We start from the raw sequence: 26,730 nt of genomic DNA, 5'->3' as shown, positions 1-26,730 counted from the left end.
CAAACAAGACACTCAGATTTATTGCACATACTCTAAGCTGATTTAAAGTTTTTTTTTTTTTTTTTTTCGAGAATTACTAATTTTAAATTACTTGCTTATTTAAATTAATAGCATATTTGTCCCAACATATTAACAAGGTTCAGCTTTTAAAACATGAAACAAAGTCAGAATCACTATCACAACAAATAGGCTACAGTGGTGCAGTTTAAATACTTGAGACTGAGACTGAACACAAGACTGATTCCTGAAAGCATGAGACTGATCCTGAAAGACCACAGTGACAGATAAGTCTTTGTATTGATCCTGTGGGCCAGCCTGAACACCTGCGGTTTCTCCATGATGGACGTCTAGTGTTCTCCACCCTCCGGTGCCTAGACTGTAGCTCTGCACAGGAAGTTTGGTCAGAGGAGAAATGATTGTGCCCAACTGAGCCTGGTTTCACTTGAGGTTTATATTTTCTTTAAATTCATCAATTGGTGAAGTTTTGTTTCTTGCCACTGGCTTGCTTGGATTTGGACCTGTGGAGCTGCGCATCGATGGATTTGCTCTTCAGTGTTTGGACTTTCAGCAGTGAAATTAAAATTGCACTGAACTGAACTCTAAAAACTGGACTGACACAAATTCAGTTTACTAGAACTTCTATGTTAAGCTGCTTTGACACAATCTACATTGTAAAAGCGCTATAGAAATAAACATAAATTGAAATAATTTGAAATACAGCGCACAAGCAAATACCTCAAATAATACCCAAATTCTTTAACAATTATTTATTTTTGTTTTCTTAAAATATAAGTAGAAAGAAAACCTCTTTCATGATCAGCCTATTATTATTATTATTATTATTATTAAAAACAGTAGACAACAGTATCATCTCTTGATATTAAACATAGACTACTATTGAAACAAAATACAACCTTAATGTAGCACTTTAAAAAGACAATCGTTATAAGACATTTAGCTTACAATACTGCAAAAATCTCCAAAGCCATAATTAGCATCTTCAATATTCAATACAAATGATAAAAAATAAAACAATTTAGAAAAAAGGTTTTTCAGTAAAAAACAAAATTCAGCATTATTTCAAAATAGAAATTACTACATTAAATCTACAAGCTTGTGTCTAAATGAGTTTGTGTCCATGTTCAGATTTCATGGGCCCTTCTGTTTGTGTAAAAACTTGGCCGTGGTTTTAATTTACTTCTTTAATTTTATTCCTCATTCAAAAAGCAAGCCTCACCTAAAAACTATTTGACAGTTGGGGATGTTACTAATCTGTATAATGTATACACTTCACCTCAAGCAGGCAAGATGCTCTCCACTCCTACACCTAATTCCATAATGCCAGTCAATTCTGAACAGCTATAGCTAAACTGAATGAAATGTCCATGTTTTAAAGGCATTGACTTTATATAGTGAGGTGGTGCAAGTGTAGTTTGCTTGTAAGTGCAGTATGGAGTTAAATCCAGTCCACCGAGGGATTGCAGCTGTTATGTTGGTGCATCTGTTAAGTTGCTGTCGATTCATTCGCTCTCCTGGTTGGCGTACATGCCTGCCTCCCACTGCAAGGCTCGTTGGTTTTTATGCCTTGTTACACGGGTGGCCTCTACGACCTGCAGAGAAACCACAGTTACACAACATGATCAAACCGGATCAACAGAACTCACAAGACATTGAAAACCTCATCTTACCTCATTGTTTATGGCATCGATAGGTTGGATTCCAGCATACTATAAAGAGATAAAGAAATGAGGAAAGAAAAATTAGCTTAGTTTTAAAGGGGACGTATTATGCAAAAGTCACTTTTATAAGTGGTTAAAACACAGTATTGTGTCAATAGTGTCTGAAAACAGTCTCTTGGTAAAAAAATAATGAATTCTATTTTTTATAATCACACTTTTTTTTTTAATCATTTGTGAAATTCAGCTAAATGAGACTACTCACTGCACTTTCTTCCAGCTTCAGTTTTATTTTCCTGTCCTCAAAGTCCTTGAGCAGTGTCTCAGTCAGACCTTTTTGAGAGGTGGGTGATAACATGTCAACCGGTGCACTCAAGGGTTTGATGGGGGTTATCAAGGAAACTGTTGGGGACATGGGCTTTTGGTTGCCCCAAGGCTGGGGTGTTATTATTGACATAGAAGGCAGTCTGGAATTCTGTAGTGGTGAGGACATCTGTTGACTTTTATCTGGAAAGATAAACAGGGAAAAATGAGTCTGCTTCATTCACACACGGGTTACACTGTAAAATGAGTTGTATTAGTTAATGTAAGCTAATGTATTAAAGTTGTTTTCCCATACTTTTTTTTTTTTTTTTTTTTTGCTGTATTTTGACACATTTTGTTTAGACTTTTTTTGCTAGTCATGTTTTCTCCCGAGTGTTTCTGAAACAAAAGCTTCTATGAATCAACTTGATTAGGATGATCAATGATTCAATAATTACAGATTCTGAACTGATTTGTGTACTGTGGACTTGCTCTATATCTAGAGGGCACTAGCCACCAGGACAAATTACATTGGAAAACATGACATTTGATTGTTTGAAAAGTACACCTTAACTTGAAATGTAGATTTACATCCACAAAGTAAATGATTAATCATTCTTCAGTGAAGCAGAATGCCATGTTATGTCCAAAGTTCAGAAACTAAGTTGGCAATTCTTTCTCATTCCTTGGTGCTGGTGACATCCATAAACATTTAACACTTAAGTTAATCAGTTAGCTATGAACAAGAAAGTTATGAAATGCATTTGTACAGAACAATAGGACTGTTTCCTGGCAACAGGTAATTGGAATGACAATGGTACCTGTATGCAGTTTCACCTTACCCATTTTCTATGTTTACATGTTTTAAGTGCATTGTGACCAAACAGATTCTTATACCTGCCATGGATAACTGGAATACAGAGGAAGTAGCCAGACTCCAGGAATAAGGGGAACTATGATCTGTCTTCTTTTCTGGAGGCATAGAATCCACTTCTTCTATGTGCCTCTTTGGAGTTTCTGATGATAATAAGTTTTCCTCACTCCCGATTAGTGGAGATCTGGGTTCAGAGGAAGTTTTCAGCGAAGTCACAGCTGAGTTGGGTACTGAGATAAACTCTCTTAGCTCTTGAAGCTCTTGTTCTCTTCTGAGGTCCTCTTCGATTTCTTGGCGGATACTGTCTGGGGCATTCTGCATTTTAGGTTTCCAATTGGTTGGCTCAAGGTGAGATCTCCAGGAAGGGCTGTACCTAGTTTTTTCAAGATTCAGTTGGGACAGAATAGTTGGAGAGTATACTCTGTTCTTCTGTAGCATGTTATTGTCATTTTCCACATTCCAGGAGTATTTTTTCTGTCTTCTAGGATTACTGTTTTGGCTGTCAACACCATTTTCATTATAAACCCTTACTTTAGAATAGTCGTTTTTCTCAGAATATGGACCTATTTGGACTTTGCTTCTAGAAGTGCTGCAGTCAGTGCTTCTCTGAAGCGTAGATTCATCAGGATGTCGATGTGGACAGCAAGGGGAAAGAACTTCCTTTGTGTCAGAGAGGTCACCTTCCTCTAATAATTCAGGTTGCTCTGTAATCCACATGTCATCTGCAGAATCTGTTCTTTGTTCTAGTTCATTTTCTCTTTGACTTGCCTTCAAAGATATGTTTGGAATTTCTTGTGGATGTGACTCAAATGACGACTTCTTTTCCAGTGGTTGGTTTTTTTGATTATGATCTGGGATTGGGAACTGTTGTTGTTTGTCAAGTTCAAGCTCTCTCTGAATAAGAAAGCTTACTTTGTTTGGTTCCTTGGATTTTGCAGCTTTTATCTGTGATGATGAAAAGGAAAGAATTGGTTTTGTCCTGATCTCCACCATCTCTGAAATGTCTGTGCGCAAGATACCCCTTGATCGCCGCAAATCCTCTTCTCGTTCTCTAGAAATTCTAATTTCCCTTTGAATGGGAGTCTCCTCCGTACTAAGCAAAGCCAAGCTGCTTCCCATCTCCGAAATGGAAGGGTCATTTGAAATTCTCTCATTACTGGTATAACCTACTGTTAGCTCACCAAGATCAGATTCAACATCATCTATAGCAACACTCAGAACTCCATTTTTTTGATCTTCTGTCACAGTCACAGTGTTTACTTCTGTCTTTTGTTGTGATGCTAGTGTGAACTGATTCTCTTCTAGACTATTCTCTTTGCTTACTTCTTTTGGAGTAAAGATGCTGGCTGTTGAGGACATAGTTCGTCCTCGCATTTTGGGGGAGTAAGGGAGATGCTGATGACTCTGTTGGAAGGCATTCTTTTTTGATTGTTCCATTATTAGAAACTGCTTTCGTGCTGCATTGAAGTCAATTTGCTCCTTGTCTATGGCTTCAGGCTCAACCCTGGCTTGTTCAGTCTTGGCACTCACTGGTTTGTAGAGCAAACTAAACCCATCCAGGAGCCTTTGTGGAGTGTTACTGAGGTCCAGATTTTCTAAGGCACTCCACTGTTCTTTAAGGGCAGGGCTTTTCTTGGGTGCCTGATTTCGAATGATCTCAATTCGGTCTGGATTTTCCTCCGTGGAGGCTTCCTCAACTCGGTAGAGGTCATCTCCATTCGTTTCTTCAAACAGCCTTCCAGGTCTATTTCCCTCTGTGTAAGTCTGTAGTTTAAAGGTGTTCTTCTGCTTCAGGGTGTTTAACTTGGCCTGTCTTGTTGGAGAAACCATGTAAACTTTATTAAGCTCTGCTTCTGGGCTAGCTGGGTCATCTACAAAGGAATAGAACCCAACATGTGAACCTGTGCTGCTGTTAGGGCTGCTAGGGTTGCTTGGGGTACTGGGCCTCCAGTCTTCACTGTCACTTCCATCCTCAGACACAGACACTTGTCGAGCCTGGACAACCACTTCTGGAGTGCTTTTGCCACTCTCAGATGACACCATCACAGTGGGCTGCATGCCTGTTACTGTTGTGCTTTCCAAGCTATAATTAAAAGAATCATCGTCCTGACTGCTACTCCACGTTTTCTCTAGCGACTGTGGTTGGTCAGTAGGGCTCAGTATGGAGCGTAAATCCAACTGCTCTAGCTTAGGGGAGAAGGGCTTTATCACCCAACGCTTTGGGTTGCTAGTCATGGGGACTCTGGGTGGTGGGTGATTTTGGGCAGGCCTTGGAAGCAAAGGTCTTAACAAAGAATGGGAATAGATCACAGACTGCTTCTCTGCTAAGGGGTGTGTGTATGCATCATATGGGTTGACTGTTACAGTTGATGCCTGTCTCTGGTAACAAAAAAAAAAGAGAGAGAGAGAGCTTTAGTAACCATGTTAATTTGTTGTTTATAAGGGACATTCAACCAGAAATGTACATTTTTACTTTTAAAAATTGTGACAGGGCCTGACTTAAGTTTGTCATTCTAAAAAAAATAATAATACAAAAACAAACTTAAAATCATACAATTCAATGATAAAACGCATCCTTGTCAGCTTCTTGTCCGTCAAATGAGGTCACTCCGGGTCATAGCCTTATTACACGCATTTTTGTTAAATTTAATGTAAATGTGACAGGACTGACAAAAACCTATTTATGTGTAGAATTTAAAAAGATGCGTACAATGTTTAAGAGGCCTGAACTTTAAAGGATTAGAAGGATAAGAGCGAAAACCATTTAGAAAGTACAATTATAAAATTTATTAAACATTTTACATGAATTGCTGTAGAACATTATATTGTACATAACAATATCTAATAAAAACATTGGAAGCAGATAATACTTTTATTCCTGACATGTTTTTCTTGTGAAACATTATTAGTAGAATAACCAAAATGTAGTCATTTAATAGTCGTTATTTGTTCTGTTTAGTTTAACGATGTTTATTTTTACATATTTTTAATATTTAGTTTATCAATTTATTATCAGTTTATATTTATTGTTTTTATAATTATTGTAACTTACATTAGTGGAAGTTATGTTTATTTTAATAAACTTTATTTGTTTAAAATCAACTTTTAATTTTTTTTTTTTACTTTTAATAAAATATTTTACTTACTATAGAAACATTATGTCAAATTGTCATAGTTTATCCAACTTCAAAACCTATTGACTGAAAAAACCTGCTTCTTTTTTATTAACGAATTAACCACTTTCATGCTTAAAAGGATGAAAAGACAAAAATAAAAAATGCTTACAATTTAATGACGTCTTGTTAATAATTTTAAGTGGTTCCAAACCTTTGAGTTTCTTTATTCTGTTGAGCACTTAAGAAGATATTTTAAGAGAGCTGAAAACCTGTAACCACTAACTTCCTAGTAGGAAAAACAAATGCTATACAATGCAAATTATATTGCATGCACTTGAAGTTGATTGTTTATTCAAATGATGGATCTTTAATTTTCATTATTTTAGATTATTCATTACATTTTTGAATAGTCACAAGTCTTCAAACAGTGATTACATAAGTTAAAAAAAACTGTTACTTACCTCACGTTACAGGAGAGTTCTGTCTTTTATCAACTATTTATTATTCTCTTGTGCTAAATACTGCATCAAAACAATAGATAAAGCTGTCTGCCGCTTTGAACAAGCTTACGTAGTTGTAAGGGAGTTTTGCTCACTGTCAGTGGGTGTCCATGTGTGACATCGTGAACTGTGAACTACTGATAAAATGACAGCAGGCTGGTTTCCTGGAAACTACTACTTTGCCTGTGCTGATTGGTTGAAACTGTTTGCGGGGTGTCCCAAAATTGCAGAAATTATACTGTAGCTTCACGAATGTTTGATGAACATTGAATCTGGCAAGTAATACCTCTACCCTTAAATAGTAATAGTAAATAACTCTTAAAATAATCTTTAGCCCATAAAATATTTTAAAATATGGCCACTATATTACAGTTTCATATTTAGATGCAATTTCACGAAGGTCAATTCTATAAAATATATAACCTTATTATTTAACATACTGTAACAGGTAGGCTAATTGTTTCAAATTACTGTTTACATTTCATCCCTTTCTGTTCTCCTATGATTTAGGCATCTTAAATATCAATCCATGACCTTTTTATTTTGAAATACACTGCAAAAAAAAAAAAAAAAAAAATGCATTTCAAAACAAAAGCACTATATAAATGTAGGGATTCATTATTATTTCTTTCACAGATATTTTGTCTAATTTCTAGTCCAAATCCTAAAAAAACTATTATTTTGTTTAAAAAAAATAATAAGTCAAAATAAAGTGTTTTTTTCTTAAAACAAGCAAAATAATCTGTTTATGGTATAAAATTAAGTTGATACTTCAAACTGAAATTAAGATTATTTTACTATCCCCTACTGGAAAATTATTTTGCTTGATTTAGTGTCCACATAGAAAAAAATCTTGATGGCAGGTGCTTGATCAAGCCAAACAAAATAACAACAGAAGTAAACAATATAGTCACACTGCCACTTTAGTTTTTAAAAAACTATTTAATTAAACAACGTTTTGACCTACAAAATCTTTATCAGGTCACCTAAAATGGCAGTGTGCCAATTTTGTTTACTTCTGTCTTCATAATAATAATAATAATAATAATAATATACATATATATATATATATATATATATATATATATATATATATATATATATATATATATATATATATATATATATATATATATATATAACAAAAATATATAATAAAACACTCGATTTGGACTTATTTCAGAAAACATGACAATAATTTTTTTTTATTTTTTTTTTTACTTATCCTGATTTTAGTAGTTTTAGATATTTGGACTAGAAACAAGACAACAACTATAAGTAGGCATTTTTGTTTTGCACAGTATAAAATATTTATCCACAAGTTAAAAAATAATAATACTAATTAATAAGATTTCATAAAACGATTTAGCCAAAAAAAAAAAAAGAAAAAAAAAAGGTGAGCAGCACTCACCTTCCGACATCAGCTGTGGAGTCAGAAGCTGTTGTGTCACATGCATCAGTAGACGCTTCTGTCTTTACTGCACTGTCTTGACAAAGTTCAGCTAATATCACATATGCACGCATAGACACGCCTATCACTCAGACTACAAACACTGATAGTTTTGGATGCAGTTTAGAATGAAAATAATTATCAGGCACATTATTATTACAGCCTGTTTCTGAATCTTCTGTTTACAGAATTAAAATAAATGTTTTTTAATGACTAAACTCATAAACATTCTTGTTAACTCCGTTTACATGTATGCATAGGAGTGCAGGGAGGTTTAACAACAGAAGTGCAATTAAAATAAAAGCTGAAGCTGTCATTTGAGCTGTACAATGAAACTCCCTCGTGTCAGAGCAGATGAGAGGAGTGAAAACTGCAGAGCATGACACTCATATATTACATTCCTGAATTTATGGCCGTAAAAGTATTTTATTTTATTTTTTTTTACAAATCATGCCTAGTTACTCTTTAATTGAGCGTGTAGAGAATTGTTCATAATAAAATAATTAAATCTTTTTGAGCAAATGTTTCTACGGGATTAAAAATAATAATCAAAACACAAATGCTGACATCTAGTGGACAAAAAAACTTGGGCAATTTTAAGAGATTTCCCAACTCAAAACCTAAACTTTGTTTACTTAGCCTCCTTGTTTACATCCCTTCTGGTTGAAAACACGTATACATGAGCTTTTTTTTTCTGCTGAATACGAAAGAAGAAATTTTGGAAAAAATGTTTAACTTCCAATGTTGCTTTTTAACCCTTCATCCACCCCACCAAGAAAAAAAATGTTTGGATTGCATTTCTTTATTCTTAATATCGCTAGTTAACTCACTCAATGTATTTTTTTCAACACATCCCATAATTTCTAAAATACCAAATGGTTAATATGTCGGTTTATTGTAAAAGTACTGGACTTATTACATATACTAAGAAAAATCTGAAAATATGAAGTGTAAGACCAATTTATTTAAAAAATATTCAAAATAAAAAAAATTTGAAAACTAAATCACCTTTTTTAATCAGAATCAGTTTTATTACCAAGTGTGCTTCACACACACAAGGAATTTGTTTTGGCTATATATAAAAGCTTCCAGTGTACATAAAGTGACAAGTGACAACACAAAACAAATATGAAAAAAGACATTAAACAGACATTAAACAGAGATGCAGTTAGTCAAAAACATTTGGATAATGAATTGTATGTACAGATTTTTATAAATATAGGTTATAAGGTGCTACAAATGCGTATGAGAATGTATGCCATAAAATATTTCACAATCTCATTTAACAAGCTTTCTTGTTCTTTTGTTTTTTTCAAGTGTAGTAGTGCAACAGGATGTTTGTTTGTTTTTTTGTAAACCAACAGTGCTTTGTGTGTAAACCATTATGTAAAACAGTCATTCTTTAAACGACCCTTTCAGTCAACATTTAAAACAGTAAAAACATGGTCAACCATTGGATAGAAGGCAGTCTAAGAGTTTTAAAGTCAATTAAAAACTCAATCGACTGTCTAGTTTCCCCACTAAACATTTCTTCTTTTGTATTCAGAGTAGGGCTGCACGATATTGAAAAAAGCTGACATTGCAATATTTTGTATTTTGTTTGGGAAGAATTTATAGTTTTACATCCATTGCGCCCAGTGCATCTTCATAAAATGTTCAAAAATATTAAAACATTTAGTTTTTTAAAAAAAAAGCACAGATGAAAACAACAGAACAGATAAAACAAAATAAACAGCGCTTTATGGTTTTTGTTTTGGTGGAATCTAGCAATATTGAGGCAAATAAATCAATTACAAAATCTAAAATAACACTGTATAGTATTATTATGTAGTATATAGTAAAACAATAAATCATTTTTAACGCGGCAAACCTTAGAATTTTTTGTTTTCAAATGGTTAATATTTGCTTTAAATCTTACAGTCGCAGACCTTAAAAAATGTCAGAGTAAAAATTGTTTATACTAATACTTTCATTTTTAAATTCATTAAGGCTCCACAAATCCTGTGTGATTTTTAGATAATTATAATCCCAACTCAACATTGCACAATGCACATCCTGCATTTTGACTATTGCTGATCCACACATTGCTATATCGATCCTGAAATGATATACTGGGCAGAGGAAGAAACACATACATGTTTAGAACAGTAAGTAAAAAGCTTAATTTTTTAGCTAAACTACAATTTTAATTACAGCAGTTCTGAAGGAGTTTTCCAATAATTGTTTAATGATTGAATCTAATATTTAATTATTATTATTATTTTTTTTGCACAGCTAAAGGAATCCAGCATTTAAGTAAATGTTATAATCAAATTAAAACATTTTCAGAAAATGTATTTTGCTACAAGTATTTTAATAGCTATAGCTTCATAAAGTTTGTACAAACTCAAATTATATTTTATGAGTGAAAGTCAGTATGTATAAAAGTCTTGTATGTTTTATAAAGCTGTTTAGGTAAGGTCTGTGGTCAAGTTTTACAAATTATTGTAGAATGAAATACATTTTATAGCCCTTGCAAACTCGTACTTCTTTAAACAGTTAAAGAAAAAAAACAGTTGTTTTATTAGCATGATAGTTTGAAACACGCTGTAAAAATATCCAAAAAATTAACAGTTCTCTGTGTTTTGTGATTCATATTTATTTTTTTATTTTTATGTATGCTTTTGAATTGCATTATGAGTCCTTGATCTTAACCTTGATCTTGCATTATGAGACCTTGATCTTAAGCCTAAAAAGTTGGAAAAAGTAGCTTTTATAGACATTTTTCATAGTTTAAAGTGATATATTGTTTGAGTTGGTGTTGTATTTTATGCTGCAAAAAACTTGTAATAAGCTGCCAGTACAGTTTCTGTAATTTTGCAGACTCATTTGTTTGTAAATATTTTTCTTATTATATTGTTTAAACACCTAAAATTACAATATAAGTCACTTTGTTAAGCTGTACAGTTGAATTTTCAACATCAAATGTGCACAGAGCAGAGATTATTATCAAATTCACAACCTTAAATAGAAGGAAAACACAAAATACAGAAACAGATATTTTTTATAGTGTAGTGTTATACAAATATATATTAAATTTTTTATACAGACGAATGAAAGTCAGCATATGTATGAAAGTTTTATGAAGCTGTTTAGAGGAGGTCAAAGCAAAATATTGTAGAATAAAAATTTATTTTAAAGTCCTTACATAAATGAACTTCTTTAAACATACAGTGCTCAGCATAAATGAATACACCCCATTTTGAAAAAAAATATTTTTATCCATTTCTCAGCCAATATAGGTAATAGATTTTGGTGCATTTGAACAAAACAGGTTTATTAAATTTATTAAAATATAATTTTAGTCACCGAATATCTTTAGAAATTAAAAGATAATACATTTAAATAAAAATTCAAGCAAAATGTTGAAAAAAAAAACTAAAATTGCATCATTTTATATTTTTTTGTTTCTCTTGATTTTTACTTAAAAAAAAAAAAAAAAAAATATATATATATATATATATATATATATATATATATATATATATATATATATATATATAATATTGTAAAGCATGAATTTAAATGAGAGATTTTAAGGGGTGTACTTATGTATGCTTAACACTGAAAGGGTTTGTGCAACCTTACCTTAAAATCATGATCTAGACTGTTGCACAACACCTGCCAGGGAGGAGTGTACTTGAACATGCTTCTTTGAGCTGGTATTTGCTGCAGTTCTTGCTTCTTAGAGCTTCGAAGGGAGACAGTAGCGTGAAATGAGCTCAGCTTTATGCGGTCCAGAGTCCAGTCTGTGGAAGAATTTGAGTTTTTAAAAAATTGTACAAATTATTTACATTTCTGTATATATTTTTTATTTTATTTTGTTGTTAGTCCCCAAAATAAAACATTATTTCCTGCTTGGAATAACTTACCTCACCTTTTGTATTTCCATGGAAATGGCGTGACCATTGTGTTTCATACAGCTGAAAACAGGCCCGGCCTTCCCCATCAGTGCCACTGCAGGTATCAATCTGGTCTAGACCATATCAGCCAGACTGAACAACAAGTTTTCACCTACTACCCATAAAACTTGTGTTTTGGTTCAGTTGCTCTGGTAAAGCTCCTCCTCCGATATGGCTGCATGTGGTAATTACAGTTCTCTGCCAAAACGAGCAGTATCATCTTAAGCATAAAAGGCAACAGTGTGTGTGGGGTGACCTGGCTCACAGTCAGAGATTCAGTGCATGCATGCATGTAGTAGCTGTGAGTGTCTGTGAGTGTGCTGAGGGCAGGGATACCAGTCTGGAATACTGCTATAATCAGCAAACATTGCACAAAAGGTAAGAATACCCCTTTGCTATCCCATAATGCACCGCATAGTTTCTGTGAAGCCTGGTCATTTAGCCACCAACAATAGGAATGACAAAAATGCAGTGGCTCTTAGTTCTGGATGGCAACAGTGACATTCCTTAGTGCAAGGCCTGAAACAAGATTAATTTTTAAAAATAAATAAAATATGTATATTACTTTATCATTTGAACTACTAAAAGAACAATCTATTAAGATTAATTGATTTTTTTATTGTATGCTCTGCTCTGGTGTGTCTCCAGATATGATTAAACCGTGAAACTAATGTAAAACCATTATTGAAAGTGAAATCATATTTATACTGCCTCAATTGTTAAAAAAACAATGTGCATGCAAGTGCACTTACTGAAGTCTCTACTTCGAGGACACTGAGCCTTTCATCAAAATCTCACTAGCCAATCAGAATAGAGCACTGTTGGTTATAATAGTTATATTATAACAATAGTTCAAATAAAAAATCGTGTCATTGATTACTCACCCTTAACTTGTTATTTCTTCTCTCAAACACTGTTGAAGATATTTTGAAGAACACTGAAAATTTGCATTGGGGTTCCATGGGATTTGTTTTGGTTACAAGTTTTCTGATTTCTTTAATATATCGTCTACTGTGTTCAACAAAATAAAGAAATTTGTACAGATTGGGAACCACAAGAGGGTGATTAAATAGTAGGGCTGCACAATATATCGTTTCAACATTAATACTGCAATTTGATCATTTGCTATAATCAATTCGCAATTATATACAATGTTGAGAGGATTATATCACTCAACATATAATTTATCCTTTTGCAAGGTTTTTTTTTGAGGCCTGTGACTTTTATGTGATTTTAAAAGTATTCAGAAATAAGAAATTACACTTTTTTTAACTTAGAAAAATGAATAATGATTAATTTTATTAAATTGTCTACTATAACAGTTAGTTATAGATATAATAGTAATATTCTAACAATAGTTATAATAAAACATTCTGTAGTTTACTCACCCTTTACTTGTTCTTTCTTCTCTCAAACACTGTTGAAGATATTTGGAGGTATGCTGAAAACCTGCATTCCATGGGATTTGTTTTTGGTTACAGGTTTTCTGCTTTTATTAATATATCTTCTACTGTGTTCAATAGAATAAAGAAACTCGTAAAGATTGGCAACCACTAGGCGGTGATTAAATAGTAGAGCTGCACAATATGTAATTTCAACATCAATATTGCAATGTGATATATATATATATATATATATATATATATATATATATATATATATATATATATATATATATATATATATATATATATATATATGCAATGCAAAAAAGGACAGAGGCAGTGATTTCATCAAAGCACATCACGTTTTAATGTCTCATTCTAACTCTTTCTACAACTCGAGTTGATTAGAAAGCAGACTTTCACAACACAGTCAACAGTGGCAGTAAAAGCACACACACTTGCTATCAGAGGAACCAGTAAGAGTGGGCTGTGATGGGTAGTTGGGTACCCAATCTGACTGGCATGCCCACTCTAGTAACTATTAAAACCAGTTTATTTAATCCTACATTGTCCTCTGTTCTGTTGTGTCTTTGAACTCAGCATGTCATCAGAGATTAGGGGCTCATGCACTCAAACATTAAACATGAAAATGGATATCTCTATGTAGCTACGTGTGATTTATGTGTCTATAAAAGCATGCATCTATACAAAAGAGATATGTCAGGCCCATGGCCAGACAACAAGGCAATTAGGGGTGAGGAACACATTGAAACTGGAATGTTAATACAGATGAACAGTAAAGTGAGCCACAACATAGTGAGGCAACTATGAAACTTACAGTGACCAAAGACTTTAAAGTATATGGGGCCCAGTTGAGGACAGATCAGTAAACCGTAAATTATAACCTCACAGATTCTGTTTTAAATCAGTGAAGTGAAAACATGGACAGGTGAAAATGTACACATAATTGAGGAAGATAAATAGAAAGGCTTTTTTGCAATCATGCTGATCTCATTTGCCTGCTGGGAATCTGAACACATAGGCACATTGACTTCCACAAAGTTCTTCCAAATGATTTGGGCAGTTAAACTGATATTTTAACTAATGTCAAAAGGAACACTCCACTTTTTTTTTTGGAAAATAGGCTCATTTTACAAGTCCCTAGATAAACTTTTGAATTTTACACATTTTCAATCAATTCAGCAGAGCTTCAAGGTCTTAGCTTAGCATATTACCATCATTCTCAAAAAAAAAAAAAAACCAAAGAGATGTGATAACTTTCCTATTCAAAGCTTCCCTATTATTTAGTTGCATATTGTACTATGTAGTGTAAGATCAATGGAAAATTAGTTTCTAGGCTGATACAGGGTGTCCACGGGGTATTAAAAAGTATTAAAAGTTGATAAATCAATGTAGAGAAATTTAAGACCCTTAAAAATTATTAAAAAGTCTTAAATGCTATTCTGAAGGTATTCAATTATTTATATATATTTTTTTAATTAAGCAGTGTATGGTTGTATGGTAAGGTTTACCTGAATTAAATCTGCGAACATAAGGATGCTGTGTAGTTTATGAAATCAATAAAATCCTGCTAGATTTGACATCATGCTGCTTTGTGTACTGCAGTAACCAAGGCAACACCATTATTTCTGCAGCTCTATCTGCTTGTTAAGTGATGACGTATGTAATACTGTTTCCGGGTCCAAGCCGCCATTCATTTGAGTGGAGAAATCATTCGTTTATGATCACGTTTTATTCCTATCACACATTAAAGTTAATTTTATATAAAAACATAATGTACACAACAATCTCTGGGCTTGCTGCATAACAAATACAAAAAAATGTAACAATTTATAAAAAATGAATGACTTTCTGGCCATCGGATATTAGGCATGGACATATATTGCGATTGTGATTTTCGAAAGTAAAAAATCCTTTTTGTAAACGTTTATTAGTAGCATTTCATGAGTCTCCCCATTCAGTTGAATAGAGTGCTTGGACCCGGAAGCCGCTTTGCGTGACGTCAAACTTAACAAGCGGATAGGTGTCAACCTGCTGAATTAGCTAGATTTTAATAGTTTGTTATTCAGTATATGAATAATGTATTAGCTTTGGATTAGTTACCAAATTTTATGTTTGTTAAATATACTGTAAGTTAAATTTTCGAAAGTGTTTTCAGTTGAAACCTAAAATGGTTATAAAATGTATGAAAAGAGTAAAAAAAAATTACCTATTTATAATAAGTATTGAATTTTACTCTCTGATTACTGTATATACTCTGTGATATTTTAGGCAGGGAGGGATTTAACCAATAAGCGAGGTAAGTGTCGGCTTAGGGCCCCAGGAAATCTGGGGCCAAATCAAAAAATATTTTTAAGTAACTATATCAATGTGTATACAAAAATATACAACATCATTTTCTACTATATTTTGTATGGTAAGCTTTAAACAAATACAATATTAACGTAATAAAATATTATTTAATATACAATCAAATAAAATACTATTAAAATAATGTAATGTTATGTAATAATGATAGTAATATTACAAAATTAAATATCCATCATGGAGCTGTCCAGCAGTCAAATTTATGAAAAAAAAAAATTATTTTTAGTTGTAAATTAATTTTAAGAAAACTAACCATTTAAAATGTAGAGATTGCATTAATTCTAAATGTCCAAAAAAGATTGAGTGATATATAAAAAAAAACAAAACAAAAAAAAACAGCAATATAAATCACAAAATCTGCCCCTGAATCTAGGCAGTCTGTCACATTGGAAGTTACCTAACTGGGGACTATTTTCAGGCAGTATTATTGTGCCTGCTGCAGCCATGGTACAGCCAAGTTCCTTTATTATTATGCTTGTGTAGCCTAGTTCCTAGCGATATAGGCCTAGACAATGGCAACATTTCTTTCTGTTGGTCTTAATACGCAATCTATAGAAGAGTCCAGCTTTAAATTATCAAAACTATTTGGTCATTTTTGAGTAAAAATATAATGGTGTAATTCAGATTCAATGATCTATGCTAAGCTGAGCTAAAAGTGCTCCAGCCAGACCAAGAGATCAGCTGAATTATTTAAAAATGATAAAACTGTAAAAGAAAAGAGTTGAGTTTCCTTTTAAAATGAGAGATATAGGACATGTTAACTGAACTGAAATAATACATATAAGCACACAGCAAAACACATGAAAACTTTATCTAGATTACCTTTACCAGCTAGCAGGATAATTTAATTCCCTTAAAATGGTTTATAACTTGCAGTCTAATTAAATTTAACACATTGTTTACAAAGTACAAAACAAATGTAATACTCTTCAACAAACCTTCTAATGTAATGTATAAATAAAAGTGCATTCAGTAGATTGGTGCTAAACTTTACACATGAAGAATGGTGTTTTGCGAGAATTCATTTAAAAAAAAAAGTGTTTTATTTATGTGTTATGCCATGCAGAATTGGGTCACCATGTCACGACAAGCAACGTTTTATTAAACACTGAGGAAAATCCTTTTGCATGAAGTGAAAATTAGACAGTTAATGTGCTTATTAACGTTTTAGTGATACAAATAAACAAAAGGTTTTGATAACTCATGACAACTTGGTGAAATTGCATCATTTTATTTGAATTCCAAAACACTTATTTGAAAACAATCATATTTAAAAATGAGCCAACTATGCAGTGTGGACAGATTGAGCGATAGAGAAAAATAGATAGAGAGTAGTAGTTTTGTTTATTTTGAAAATTTGGGTAATGCACCATTATATAGATCAATGGTGTCAAACTTAATTCCTGGAGGGCTACAGCTCTGCATAGTTTAGCTCCAACCACCTCACACTTGCTTAATAGTTTATAGTAGTCTTGAAAACCTTGATTAGTTGGATCAGCTGTGCTTGATTAGGGTTGGATCAAAACTGTGCAGAGCTGCAGCTCTCCAGTAATCAAGTTTGAGACCTATAATATGACCTATGATTATTATATGCTGTCAATATGATTCAATGTAATTTATAGAAAACTCAAGCTAATCATACAGGACCACATTAATCAATGACACTATTGTGATTTCAGACTGCTGAATGCACCTTTAATGTCATGTTTTACTGGAAAACATAAAAATAAAATGTAACAAAAATTGTATTAGTGCCGCATAGCTGAGCATAATTGACCCTTTGCAAGTAGTTTGATTATCAGGTCATGTTACCAATCACAACTCTCATATTACGTGCCTCTATATTGCTATCTGCCATGTTGCACCACAAACAAATCACACAGTAACAGTACAATTAGTAGATTAACACTGAACTTGAACTTGAAAACTGCTCCTTGTATGGGACATAGATAGTACATACCCAGAGTGAATAGGTCATTCAATACACACATTCTGCTTATAAACTTGTTTAAAAAATCCACAATTTCAAAAGATGGCAGAAATTGTGCCAAAAAGTAGATATTGAATCAGCAGAAAGTGCAGCCTATATGCTTTCTTTATTTTACAAAAGCACGTTTTGTTGTTTTTGTAAGTATGCACAATTTTTTTTACAGATATGTGAAATGTATTTTGCTGCATCCCATATTGCATGCATCTTAATAGTAGAGGAAATTACAATTAGTGTGTCCCAAACACACTATGAATATTCAGAAGTTTCCCAGGCGTTCCACTATTTTCTGTACAATTTTCAAGGTGCTGATCTATGTACACTTTAATAGTGGCTAATAGAGTCCAAAACACATTTAGGGCTCTTTTTTGACGATCCATGAGCAAAGTGCAAAGCCCAGGGCGCAAACGCATTAAGGGCGTGTCAGAATCCACTTTTGCTGTTATAAGGACAGAAAAATCCACTTTGCATGTGGCGCATGGTCTTACAGGGTTGAACTTTTAATGAGTTATTGGTGTGTTTTGAGAATAAACCAATCAGAGTCTCATCTCCCATTCCCTTTAAGAGCCACTTGCACTGCGCCATAGGACATTTGCTATTTACATGGTGGACTTTGTAAGTGGAAAAACTGAACACTTTGCTAGAGAGAAAACAGTTAAACAGACCATCTACAGCGCGAGCATGAAAGATGAGCCTCCTCATTGCTTACTTTCACTTTCACTCTCGTGGATAGGGAAACATGTCGTACACACAGACATCTATTAGTCTATAAATAATAAATTTTATTTGTTAAGCGCAAAGATTTGTTTTAAAACTATTTCTAAATTTAATTCTAATCTCCAGCAAACGAAGAAATGAACAATAATAACGAAGTGTGGTCAAAAAAAACTGTTTTATATCCAAAAACTGAGTTATTTCCAAATACACATGCTGTGCCCTATATGGTCTAAAACCTGACAGGTGGCAAATGTAAGCTTGTTTTTAATAAAACAAATATAAATATGCATATAATAAATAAAACTTCTAATAATCATAATATTATACAAAAGCAAATTGTTATGAATAAACTGAAAAAGCCCCCCGAGATGAAGAAGGCATGAAAGTATGGTTTTTATGTAGGCTAGAAAATAATAATTTTTGTAATGTTTTAATCCTTTAATTCTTTTTCATTTGTAAAGATATTTGCGTATTGCTGTACATCCTGTGTGTATTAAGCAATGTGTAAGTGAGGCGCACAACTAACACGCTCTGCGCTGGACAATAGACCAGCTTTGATTTGATTTATTGAACCACCTATGTAAGTTACTCAAAATAGTAATGCGCCAACGATGCGCCTCAACACAACCCTTTTTTTAGACCAGAAAGCCTATGGGCCCACATATGAGCGCAAATGCATTTGCTAGTTAAACAGCGTGGAGCAAAACGTCAAAATGACTCTTAAGCCGAACTAGCAAACAACAATTGCGTCGTGCCTTGCTTCTTATTGCGCGGGTGTATGATAGGGCCCTTAATGTTAACCTTTATGTACTGTTGGAGATGTTTTCATCCACTTTTGGGGTTATTTTCTGTCTTAATTTGGCCACAACTTTCTCTGTGTTTCAGCTAGTGGAATGATTTTGGTGACAAATCTTATTTTGACACATATTTTGAAAAAAGGCTCTGAGAAAATAATAAATAAATGAAAACTCAACAATACACTCTGGGCAAATTTGTTATGTTAGGGATGAAAACATCCTCTAAATTAAACTGCTGTAAAAATGCATCAAATATTTTTTTTCAATTTTCTTTTCACATAAATCTGTTAAATCAACCTCAGTTGTAATCAAAACTACTAAATTGTTTAGAAAATTGCAGGATTTTTACTCCTTAATTGTTAAATTCATTAATGATAAGATTTAGTTAAAGACCCACACACAAAATGATGTATTTCCAATATAAAAAGTAATAATGGACTGGATTTTTTTAACCGTTTATCAAAGTCTTGGACATGTGAAATAGCATTGCCTTTGATGCATTGTTTTTGATTGATTTTCATTTTTTCTCACTAATTCACTGTTGGCGAATGTTTTTGCCCTATTGACTTCCATTATAACCACATTTTTATCATTATAAAACCATGACACCATATAGTCATAAATTTTTGATTGTTGGTGGTTTTCCCTGTTGGGAAGATTTGTAATTTTTATTGTTGATCATTAGTTGGCACGATTTAAACCTTTACATAGGCCTGTGCACAAAATTTTTTTTCTGGTTTTTATATGGTGTACAGCATATTAAAGTGTGTGTCTTTGAGTGTGTGAGAGTGACCTTTACGCATTTTACTTGAAAATCTAAATTTGCATCTCAGCTCTCAGATCTATGGAGTAAATATTTATGCACCATCAAATGTGATTATAATGCAGGTCAATTTGACCAAAAACAGCCACCAACAGTAATTTAATGGAAAAAATTAAAATATAACAATGCATCAAAGCCAAGGTTGGTACTAATCGATTACATGTGCAAGACTGTGATAAAAGGTAAAAATAATCTAGTTCAAAATTACTTTTTATATTGAAAATAAGTCATTTTGTGTTTTATTTTTTCACCAAATCAGTGATTTCATTTATAAATTCACCATTTAAAGAGTTAAAATCCTGTAAATGTAGTAGCAATTTAGTAGTTTTGATCAAGACTGAGGTTATGCAAAACATTTTGAAATAAATATTTGTCTAATGCATTTTTACAGCAGTTTAAGTCAGTGGATGTTTTCATACCTAACATTACAAAAGAATAGTAAATTTAAACAGTACACAAAGGATTAATTTAGAACTTGATTACAATGATTAACACAAATAGAGTGTTGAAAAAAACTCCACAAAGTGCATGACTACAGTTAAAAAGACAGTTTTAAATAATTAATAATTATCTACACTGGTGGTAAATATTGTTATCTGCATTTTATTTCACATGCAACAACATGTTTGTTCATTATTTATTGAATCATCATTTAGCAATCATAATTTCTCTACATGAAAGACCCGCAAATGGCAAATTGATGTGCTACTCCATCTTTTGTATAGCAGAACATTAATAATGCTAAGAAATGAGGAGGATGTTAACTGTGACAACAGTAATCTGAAGCCAGTTTACGTGGAGACAGAATACATGTAACTAAGTAACTCCACAGTACATTAAAGAGGCAATTATGATCAAATATTAACAAAACTTGCCTTCTGTCACACAATCAAATGTATGTACACTTGTTCTTCACAAAAAGCACATTTTTATATTGCTGTATAACAAGGGGACTAGCATGAACTAAAAGTGTTATTTTTTGGCTAAAATTTGAAACCTGGGTCTTGCGAAGGGTCAATTCAGTCAGTCTATTCTCTATAAAAACACGTTACAAAACAACAAGTTTTAATTTACTGAAGTATTTGGTAATATAGTTTTCCCTCCCCCCAATTTTTCCCACAAAAATTAGGAAAGAAAGAGAAAGAAAGTTTGTTTAGTACTTGGCATAGTAACCTATTAAGCTTTTCCTGTCCCCTTACCACACTTCCAGCTATTTCCTAGGAACAGCTAAGAAAGGGCGGATGTTGTCCTTCCTGTCTTTCCATACTTGAACTGTTTTGATTAGCGTGGAAGAGAGATTCGCCTATCTGACACTAGTTCACACGCATGAGGGCTCTTGCATAGGATTGGCTGCAGCAGTTTGTTGATGTTACTTGTTTGGAATGAGCTGTCATTGACCCTTCCTGAGGGCTGATGGCAGTGTGGACTGGCATACAATCAAAATACCATCCTGGACACAGCCAGTCTGATACTTACAGACCTCTTATTTTCAAAACAAGCCCAGTTCAGTTTCAATACTCAAAATGTGATGCAGATGAAGTGACAAGAAGGCTACAAATGATGAAATGCAAATTTATATCATGCAGAATGTACGAGAGAACAATTTACTCTCTACTCTTAATCTCTATTTTTGACAAATAGAGCACTTTAGGGGGGTTAATTCAAGTGTTTTTGTTTAAAACCACATAGGAAGAATACAAACACGTGCACAAGCTCTTTGATGTAAAAGTCTAACTGTGAACAACCACCAAACAGCCTAACAAAACATCAAAGCTTACTGAGATATTCTCAGCTCACCTGTCCTACATTTCAATATGAAAGAGCGCAATCTACTGGACTCACGGGAGAACAAAGATAAGGAATAGAAAGTGTATATGTTTTCCTTTGAGCATGTGTCTATGTTTGAGGGATAGTAAACGGAAAAAAAATTAAAGGTGTTCTCTGATAAAAGCACTTAACATTCTTTGAGTTGAAACAAATAGTAATAACTGAAAGCTTAGCCTTTGCACAAAATACAGTTACTTGTGTATTTGGATGAATGCTGGTTGAAATTAGTTTATGCTACAGAATACATGCTTTTTTTTTTTACCACAAAATCATTCTAAATCATTTATATTATAGTGAAAATTAACAAAAATGTATCATTTGCAAACACTAAGAAAGTCTTTAACGTTCATATTTGCATTTTAAGTGGCTACAAGGCTATGTACACCAACATTCAAAGGTTTTGGGGTAGGAATGTTTAACACTTTTATTCAGGGATGCAATATATTGATCAAAATTAACAGTAAATGGCAACATAAGCTCATTCTGAAACCGTAGCCTAAATACATTTCTGGAGATTGCAAATTATGTACCCAGAGGAACGTATGTCTGCATTTTGAGTTTAAAACGAACGCTTAGGGGTGGTATGACTTCGTTCCTTTTAATGCTTACCAAGTGACCCCATTACCATGAGGATGGCTTTTCTGCTGTTACCAGTTTGTACAGTGGCTCGCAGCGTATGTTGGAGGATTTGAGACACAGAAAGAAGTTGACTTGACGATGGGGTTCAAGTTTGGCAAAGAACGGTTCCAGAAAAAGAGTAAGACAAGAACAAAAGCAGGTAAATAAATAAATAAATAAACAAGTAAATAACAGGGTGAGAATGTGATAAAATCTGAAAAAGTGGTAAAAATCAGGCTGCCGTGAGGGCTTTTCTTTTTCTGGATTGCTTTCGAAAACACTGTCAGTTGGGTTTAGAGAAGTAGGTGGGTGCTGGTCAATCGGTTATTTTTTAAAACATTTATCAATATCATAATATTAAAGCAGCTATTATAGCATTATTTATCAATATGTGGACCTTTCTGGATTATTGGAAGCTATGGAAATTCAAAATGTAATCCAGGAAATACATTAGGATCAATGTTATCGTTTACATTCCTCAAAGTGGTCCACAGGTAGCATTTAAAATTTGTTGTGAACTATTGTGAACTATTAAAGCAATATAGAACAGTTTTACTGAATTTTTAATCAAATAAATGCTCCCTTAGTAAACATATGACATTTGTTATACATATTATAGATTATATTTCTGGATAGCTTTCGAAAACACTGTCAGTTGGGTTTAGGGAAGTAGGTGGGTGCTGGTCAATCGGTTATTTTTAAAACACTATTGGTTGGGTTTAGGGAAGGAAGAGGGTCAGTAAGTCAGTTGACATCGGCCTCTGGTGGATTTTTTACATGAGAAAAGAAGTAGCGAATGGCACTTGCGGGAGAAATTTGAGGTATTCAAAAATTTACACAGCGTCCTGGTAATGGATTTGCAAACATTTTTTCAAAAAATGCAAAAGAAAAAAAAATAGCTCCTGGAACGTATTTGATACTCTGCAGAAATGTATATAGGGGTACGTAATCAGAATGAGGCTGGGTTGGTAAATGTTTGTATCAAATTACAAAAGAGTACTATCGGAAATGTATACTGTACTTTAGAATAAAATAATTTCCACAAAATTGAAAGCAGTAATTCTCTTTTTAAAATTGATAACAATAAGAATTGTTTCTTTATTCCCAAATAAAAATGGCTTTGCCATCATGGGAATAGATAGCATTTAGTAATTTGTTGTTTTAAATGTGAACTATTAAAGCAATTTAGAACAGTTTTATTGATTTTTTTATCAAATAAATGCTCCCCCAGTAAACATGACATTTTGTATATATTATAGATTATATATTTTTAATCTTACCTACCCCAAGCATTTAGGATGGTAGCGTACATGCTCCCATAAAAGGAGAATGATTTAGGCAACCTTAGAGTTGATAATCTGTTTTAATCACATTCAAAAATCACATTCAAATTAATATTTCAATGCAAATACAAACTGGGGGATGGGTAAAAATTCATTGTCCTTTTTATCTGTAGTAACTGAGAACTTTTAAATAAAACTGGAACATTCCTTTAAAAAACTCAGCTAATGCTCAGTCATTTTAAAACAATACTGTCAATACTAAGAAAAGGTGCATCAATACCACAGGTTTTATTCCTACTTTAAAAAACAAAATGATAATGAATTAAATGCATCTCACAACTTACTTTATTAATAAACTGAGCTTTTTATATGTGAGAGTAAAAAAATTTTGTAGTGCATGCAACATTTGCTTCGCAAAAAGGGAAGTCAAATAAAGTCAATGAAAGGAAACGCTATTTAAAGCGAACGGACACTGATCGGTTGAGTTTGGTTTAATCTTCAGACTTTTCTATATGACATCATTCTTTTCATTCACAAAAAATAAAACAAAATAATAATTATTTCAAAATAAAAATGAAATGAGGTTAGAGAGTATCATGGGGGAAAGATAAAGTAATATATAAAATATAAAACAGGTAAAAATCAATTAAAGAAATAACAGCTTATCAAAAGATACTGAACGTTTATTCTCTGCCTTGACATTGTTCTCTTTGCATGTTGTTGCATTTCATCAGTAAAGTCCGTGTTTGGGAGGGTGTGTTTGGGCTCACATGATGGTGCAGCACTTGCATGGTTGTTTCTCCTTGCTCTTGACCTCAGCATTGTCCCCTTCTGGCTGCTCAGACTCTCTTGCTGCCTCTTCAGCCTTATCTGCCTCTGCTGGGCTGCCATTAGGGGGCGCCTGCTCCTGCTTGGTGTCACTGCCAGCATTTTTGCCTTCTCCATCCTCAATGAGCACCACCTCAGCCTTCACAGTCGTGCTCTCCATCCCCAAAACCTTCTTTGTTTCATCCTCATCCTCTACGCTCTGGTAACCCATGAAAACCATTGTAACTGGGTTCTCCGCACTGGCTCCGCTCACTTCCGTCTGCGGGGCTGCGGGTTTCGCTTCTACGCCCGTGATTTCCATGATGGGGGTAGAGCTAGCTTCAGCTGGGGTTACATCTTTCTCATGTTTCTCCTCCTTCTCGGCTTGCCCTCGCTCCAGTCGTGGCGTTGTCTTGCTACTCTCGCCCATGGTCACCTCATCAGCTTTGTGGAGGAGCTCATCAACCTCTGAAGAGCTCAGCTGGTGAACACCATTGGTTACTGTGCCATCCACACTGCGCACTTCATGCACCACTATACAGAGAAAAACAAGACAAACTGAGTCAGGGAAAGTCACTCAGAGACCTCTCAATAATTTTCTGACTGACTGCATTTTGTTTCTGAACTGACATGACAATGCCTGGAGAAACATTGACCTGAACAAACAAGAGTGCTCAAGATCAAGAAAAGGTTGCAGGTTTTTATACAGTTAAAGAAAAAAAATTGTTTAATATGAAAGAAAAAAAAAAGAAAAACAAATGCCTTAATCTTCTTAAAATAAGTTTTAATATGCTTTTTGCAAAGACGTAAAATAATATTTCTTTGACACTAACCGTCATGGAGTAAATTTTACCCATTCCATTTCAAATGTACCAAACAAAGACCTTCAACATAACATTCAAGCCTCTAGGTTGTTGACTTTTGCTAAAATTGCCTCATTTACAATTCCTTGAGGTCAAAAATAGTTTAGGTAAAACCAGATAAAAAAAAGTTAAAAAAAAAATAAATTGGGCATTTTTACATGCCACCATTGGTCAAACCCTGCTATAAAAAGCCTGCATTGATCTGCTGTTTGTGTTTTAATTTTGTATGCTGCATGGCAACACATTTTTATGTGCTGGATTAATGATAATCAATCATAAATAAATAAAGAAAGAAAGAATGTGAAAGAACATACAAGAATGTGATTTGTAAAGGTAGTAAAATAAGTGATGTGCCCAGCTCGGTCACCTCAGTATCTGAGAGTTCATCTGACAGCGATCCAGAGCCTCTGATACTCAACGCATGATTAGATCTATACATTTTAGTCTACTCTTATTGGAGTTCTCTTATGTAAACTATAAATTATAAGTAGGGCGAGACAGAATCTGCCAACATTCTGTTGAGAATTTTGTAAAAAAAATTAGCAGTTTAGTTAGCATTAGTTTACAATGCAAATCCAATATATAAATTTGATAAACAAAGCAAGTCTCTGATTTATCTGCAAAAAGACAATATTGTACTGTATTGTAAATAAATAATTTTCATAGTAGTCATTATTATTACTAAATGATTATACAGACATTTACACAAGTAAATAAATAGACTCAATGATGGGCTAAAAATCTGCAGATTTCTGAGCGCACAGATTCCGTGTGGGCTAAATTATATGACAAAATAATTAATTAGGTGAAGCTGTGCGCTTAAATGTGTCTTTGAATCATACATCATAGGCAGTGATGTGAATTATTGTTCATTATAGTTTAAATTACATGGATATATTAATATATGATTATTATTAAACCAACAAAACATGAATTGACTGATAAATTATTTTTGTCAGTGCAGACTTGTTTACCTTAAAGCTAACCTATCATTATGAAAGTGAAAATGCAGCCTGCATTAAAATGCCTCAAAGTAAAAAACAGGACAAAAATAAAGTTGATGACTAGACATGATCATTTTATGACTCCAGGTACTTTTGTTACTACAGTGTCATAATACAGTGAAATAATGCATTTTTTTAGCATTTCTAAACAGAATTCGTACATGGGTAAAATTTACTCTCAGTGGCAGTTGTAGGTAGGTCAATACAGCAACCCCTAGCAGTACATTTATGACTTTATGTCAAACAAATAATTTTAAATAACTATGTAATTGTATGTTTTACATGTCACTTACAATAGCTATGTTTCCATCCAAAGATGCAAATTAAACCTATGCACAAAACTGGAATTTCGCATAAAACATTTCCATCCA

The 26,730-nt window shown here is 33.2% G+C and overlaps 2 protein-coding genes across 9 annotated transcripts in view; both read right to left on the bottom strand.

The window, feature by feature from the left end:
- Positions 1-752: 752 nt before the first annotated feature.
- On the bottom strand, positions 753-12,536 carry misp (mitotic spindle positioning). 4 transcript variants are annotated; one of them, XM_087273487.1, is made up of 6 exons: positions 11,831-12,536; positions 11,547-11,707; positions 2,877-5,232; positions 1,942-2,183; positions 1,689-1,727; positions 753-1,610 (listed from the first exon to the last, which is right to left on the bottom strand). In XM_087273487.1, exons 2-6 carry the CDS (start codon positions 11,604-11,606, stop codon positions 1,521-1,523), a joined length of 2,787 nt encoding a protein of 928 aa, XP_087129613.1. In that variant the 5' UTR covers positions 11,607-11,707; positions 11,831-12,536; the 3' UTR covers positions 753-1,520. The 4 variants fall into 4 exon arrangements, with proteins under 4 accessions (XP_087129613.1, XP_087129614.1, XP_087129615.1 ...); XM_087273488.1 differs by having other exon boundaries at positions 11,836-12,182; XM_087273489.1 differs by lacking the exons at positions 11,547-11,707; positions 11,831-12,536 and adding an exon at positions 7,881-7,949.
- Positions 12,537-23,746: 11,210 nt separating this feature from the next.
- Positions 23,747-26,730, bottom strand: part of palm1a (paralemmin 1a) — a 76,038-nt gene continuing 73,054 nt past the window's right edge. For all 5 annotated transcript variants that reach the window (XM_087272375.1, XM_087272376.1, XM_087272373.1 and 2 more), the window contains 1 exon segment: positions 23,747-25,026. In XM_087272375.1, coding sequence (XP_087128501.1) covers positions 24,452-25,026 — 575 coding nt within the window. In that variant the 3' untranslated portion in view covers positions 23,747-24,451.

Source organism: Danio rerio, chromosome 11 (assembly GCF_052040795.2).
Source record: "Danio rerio strain M-AB ecotype USA chromosome 11, GRCz13ab, whole genome shotgun sequence".
Classification (NCBI taxonomy): domain Eukaryota; kingdom Metazoa; phylum Chordata; class Actinopteri; order Cypriniformes; family Danionidae; genus Danio; species Danio rerio.
Note: the sequence above shows the minus strand (reverse complement) of the source record. Positions and strands in the feature narration are given on the sequence as shown.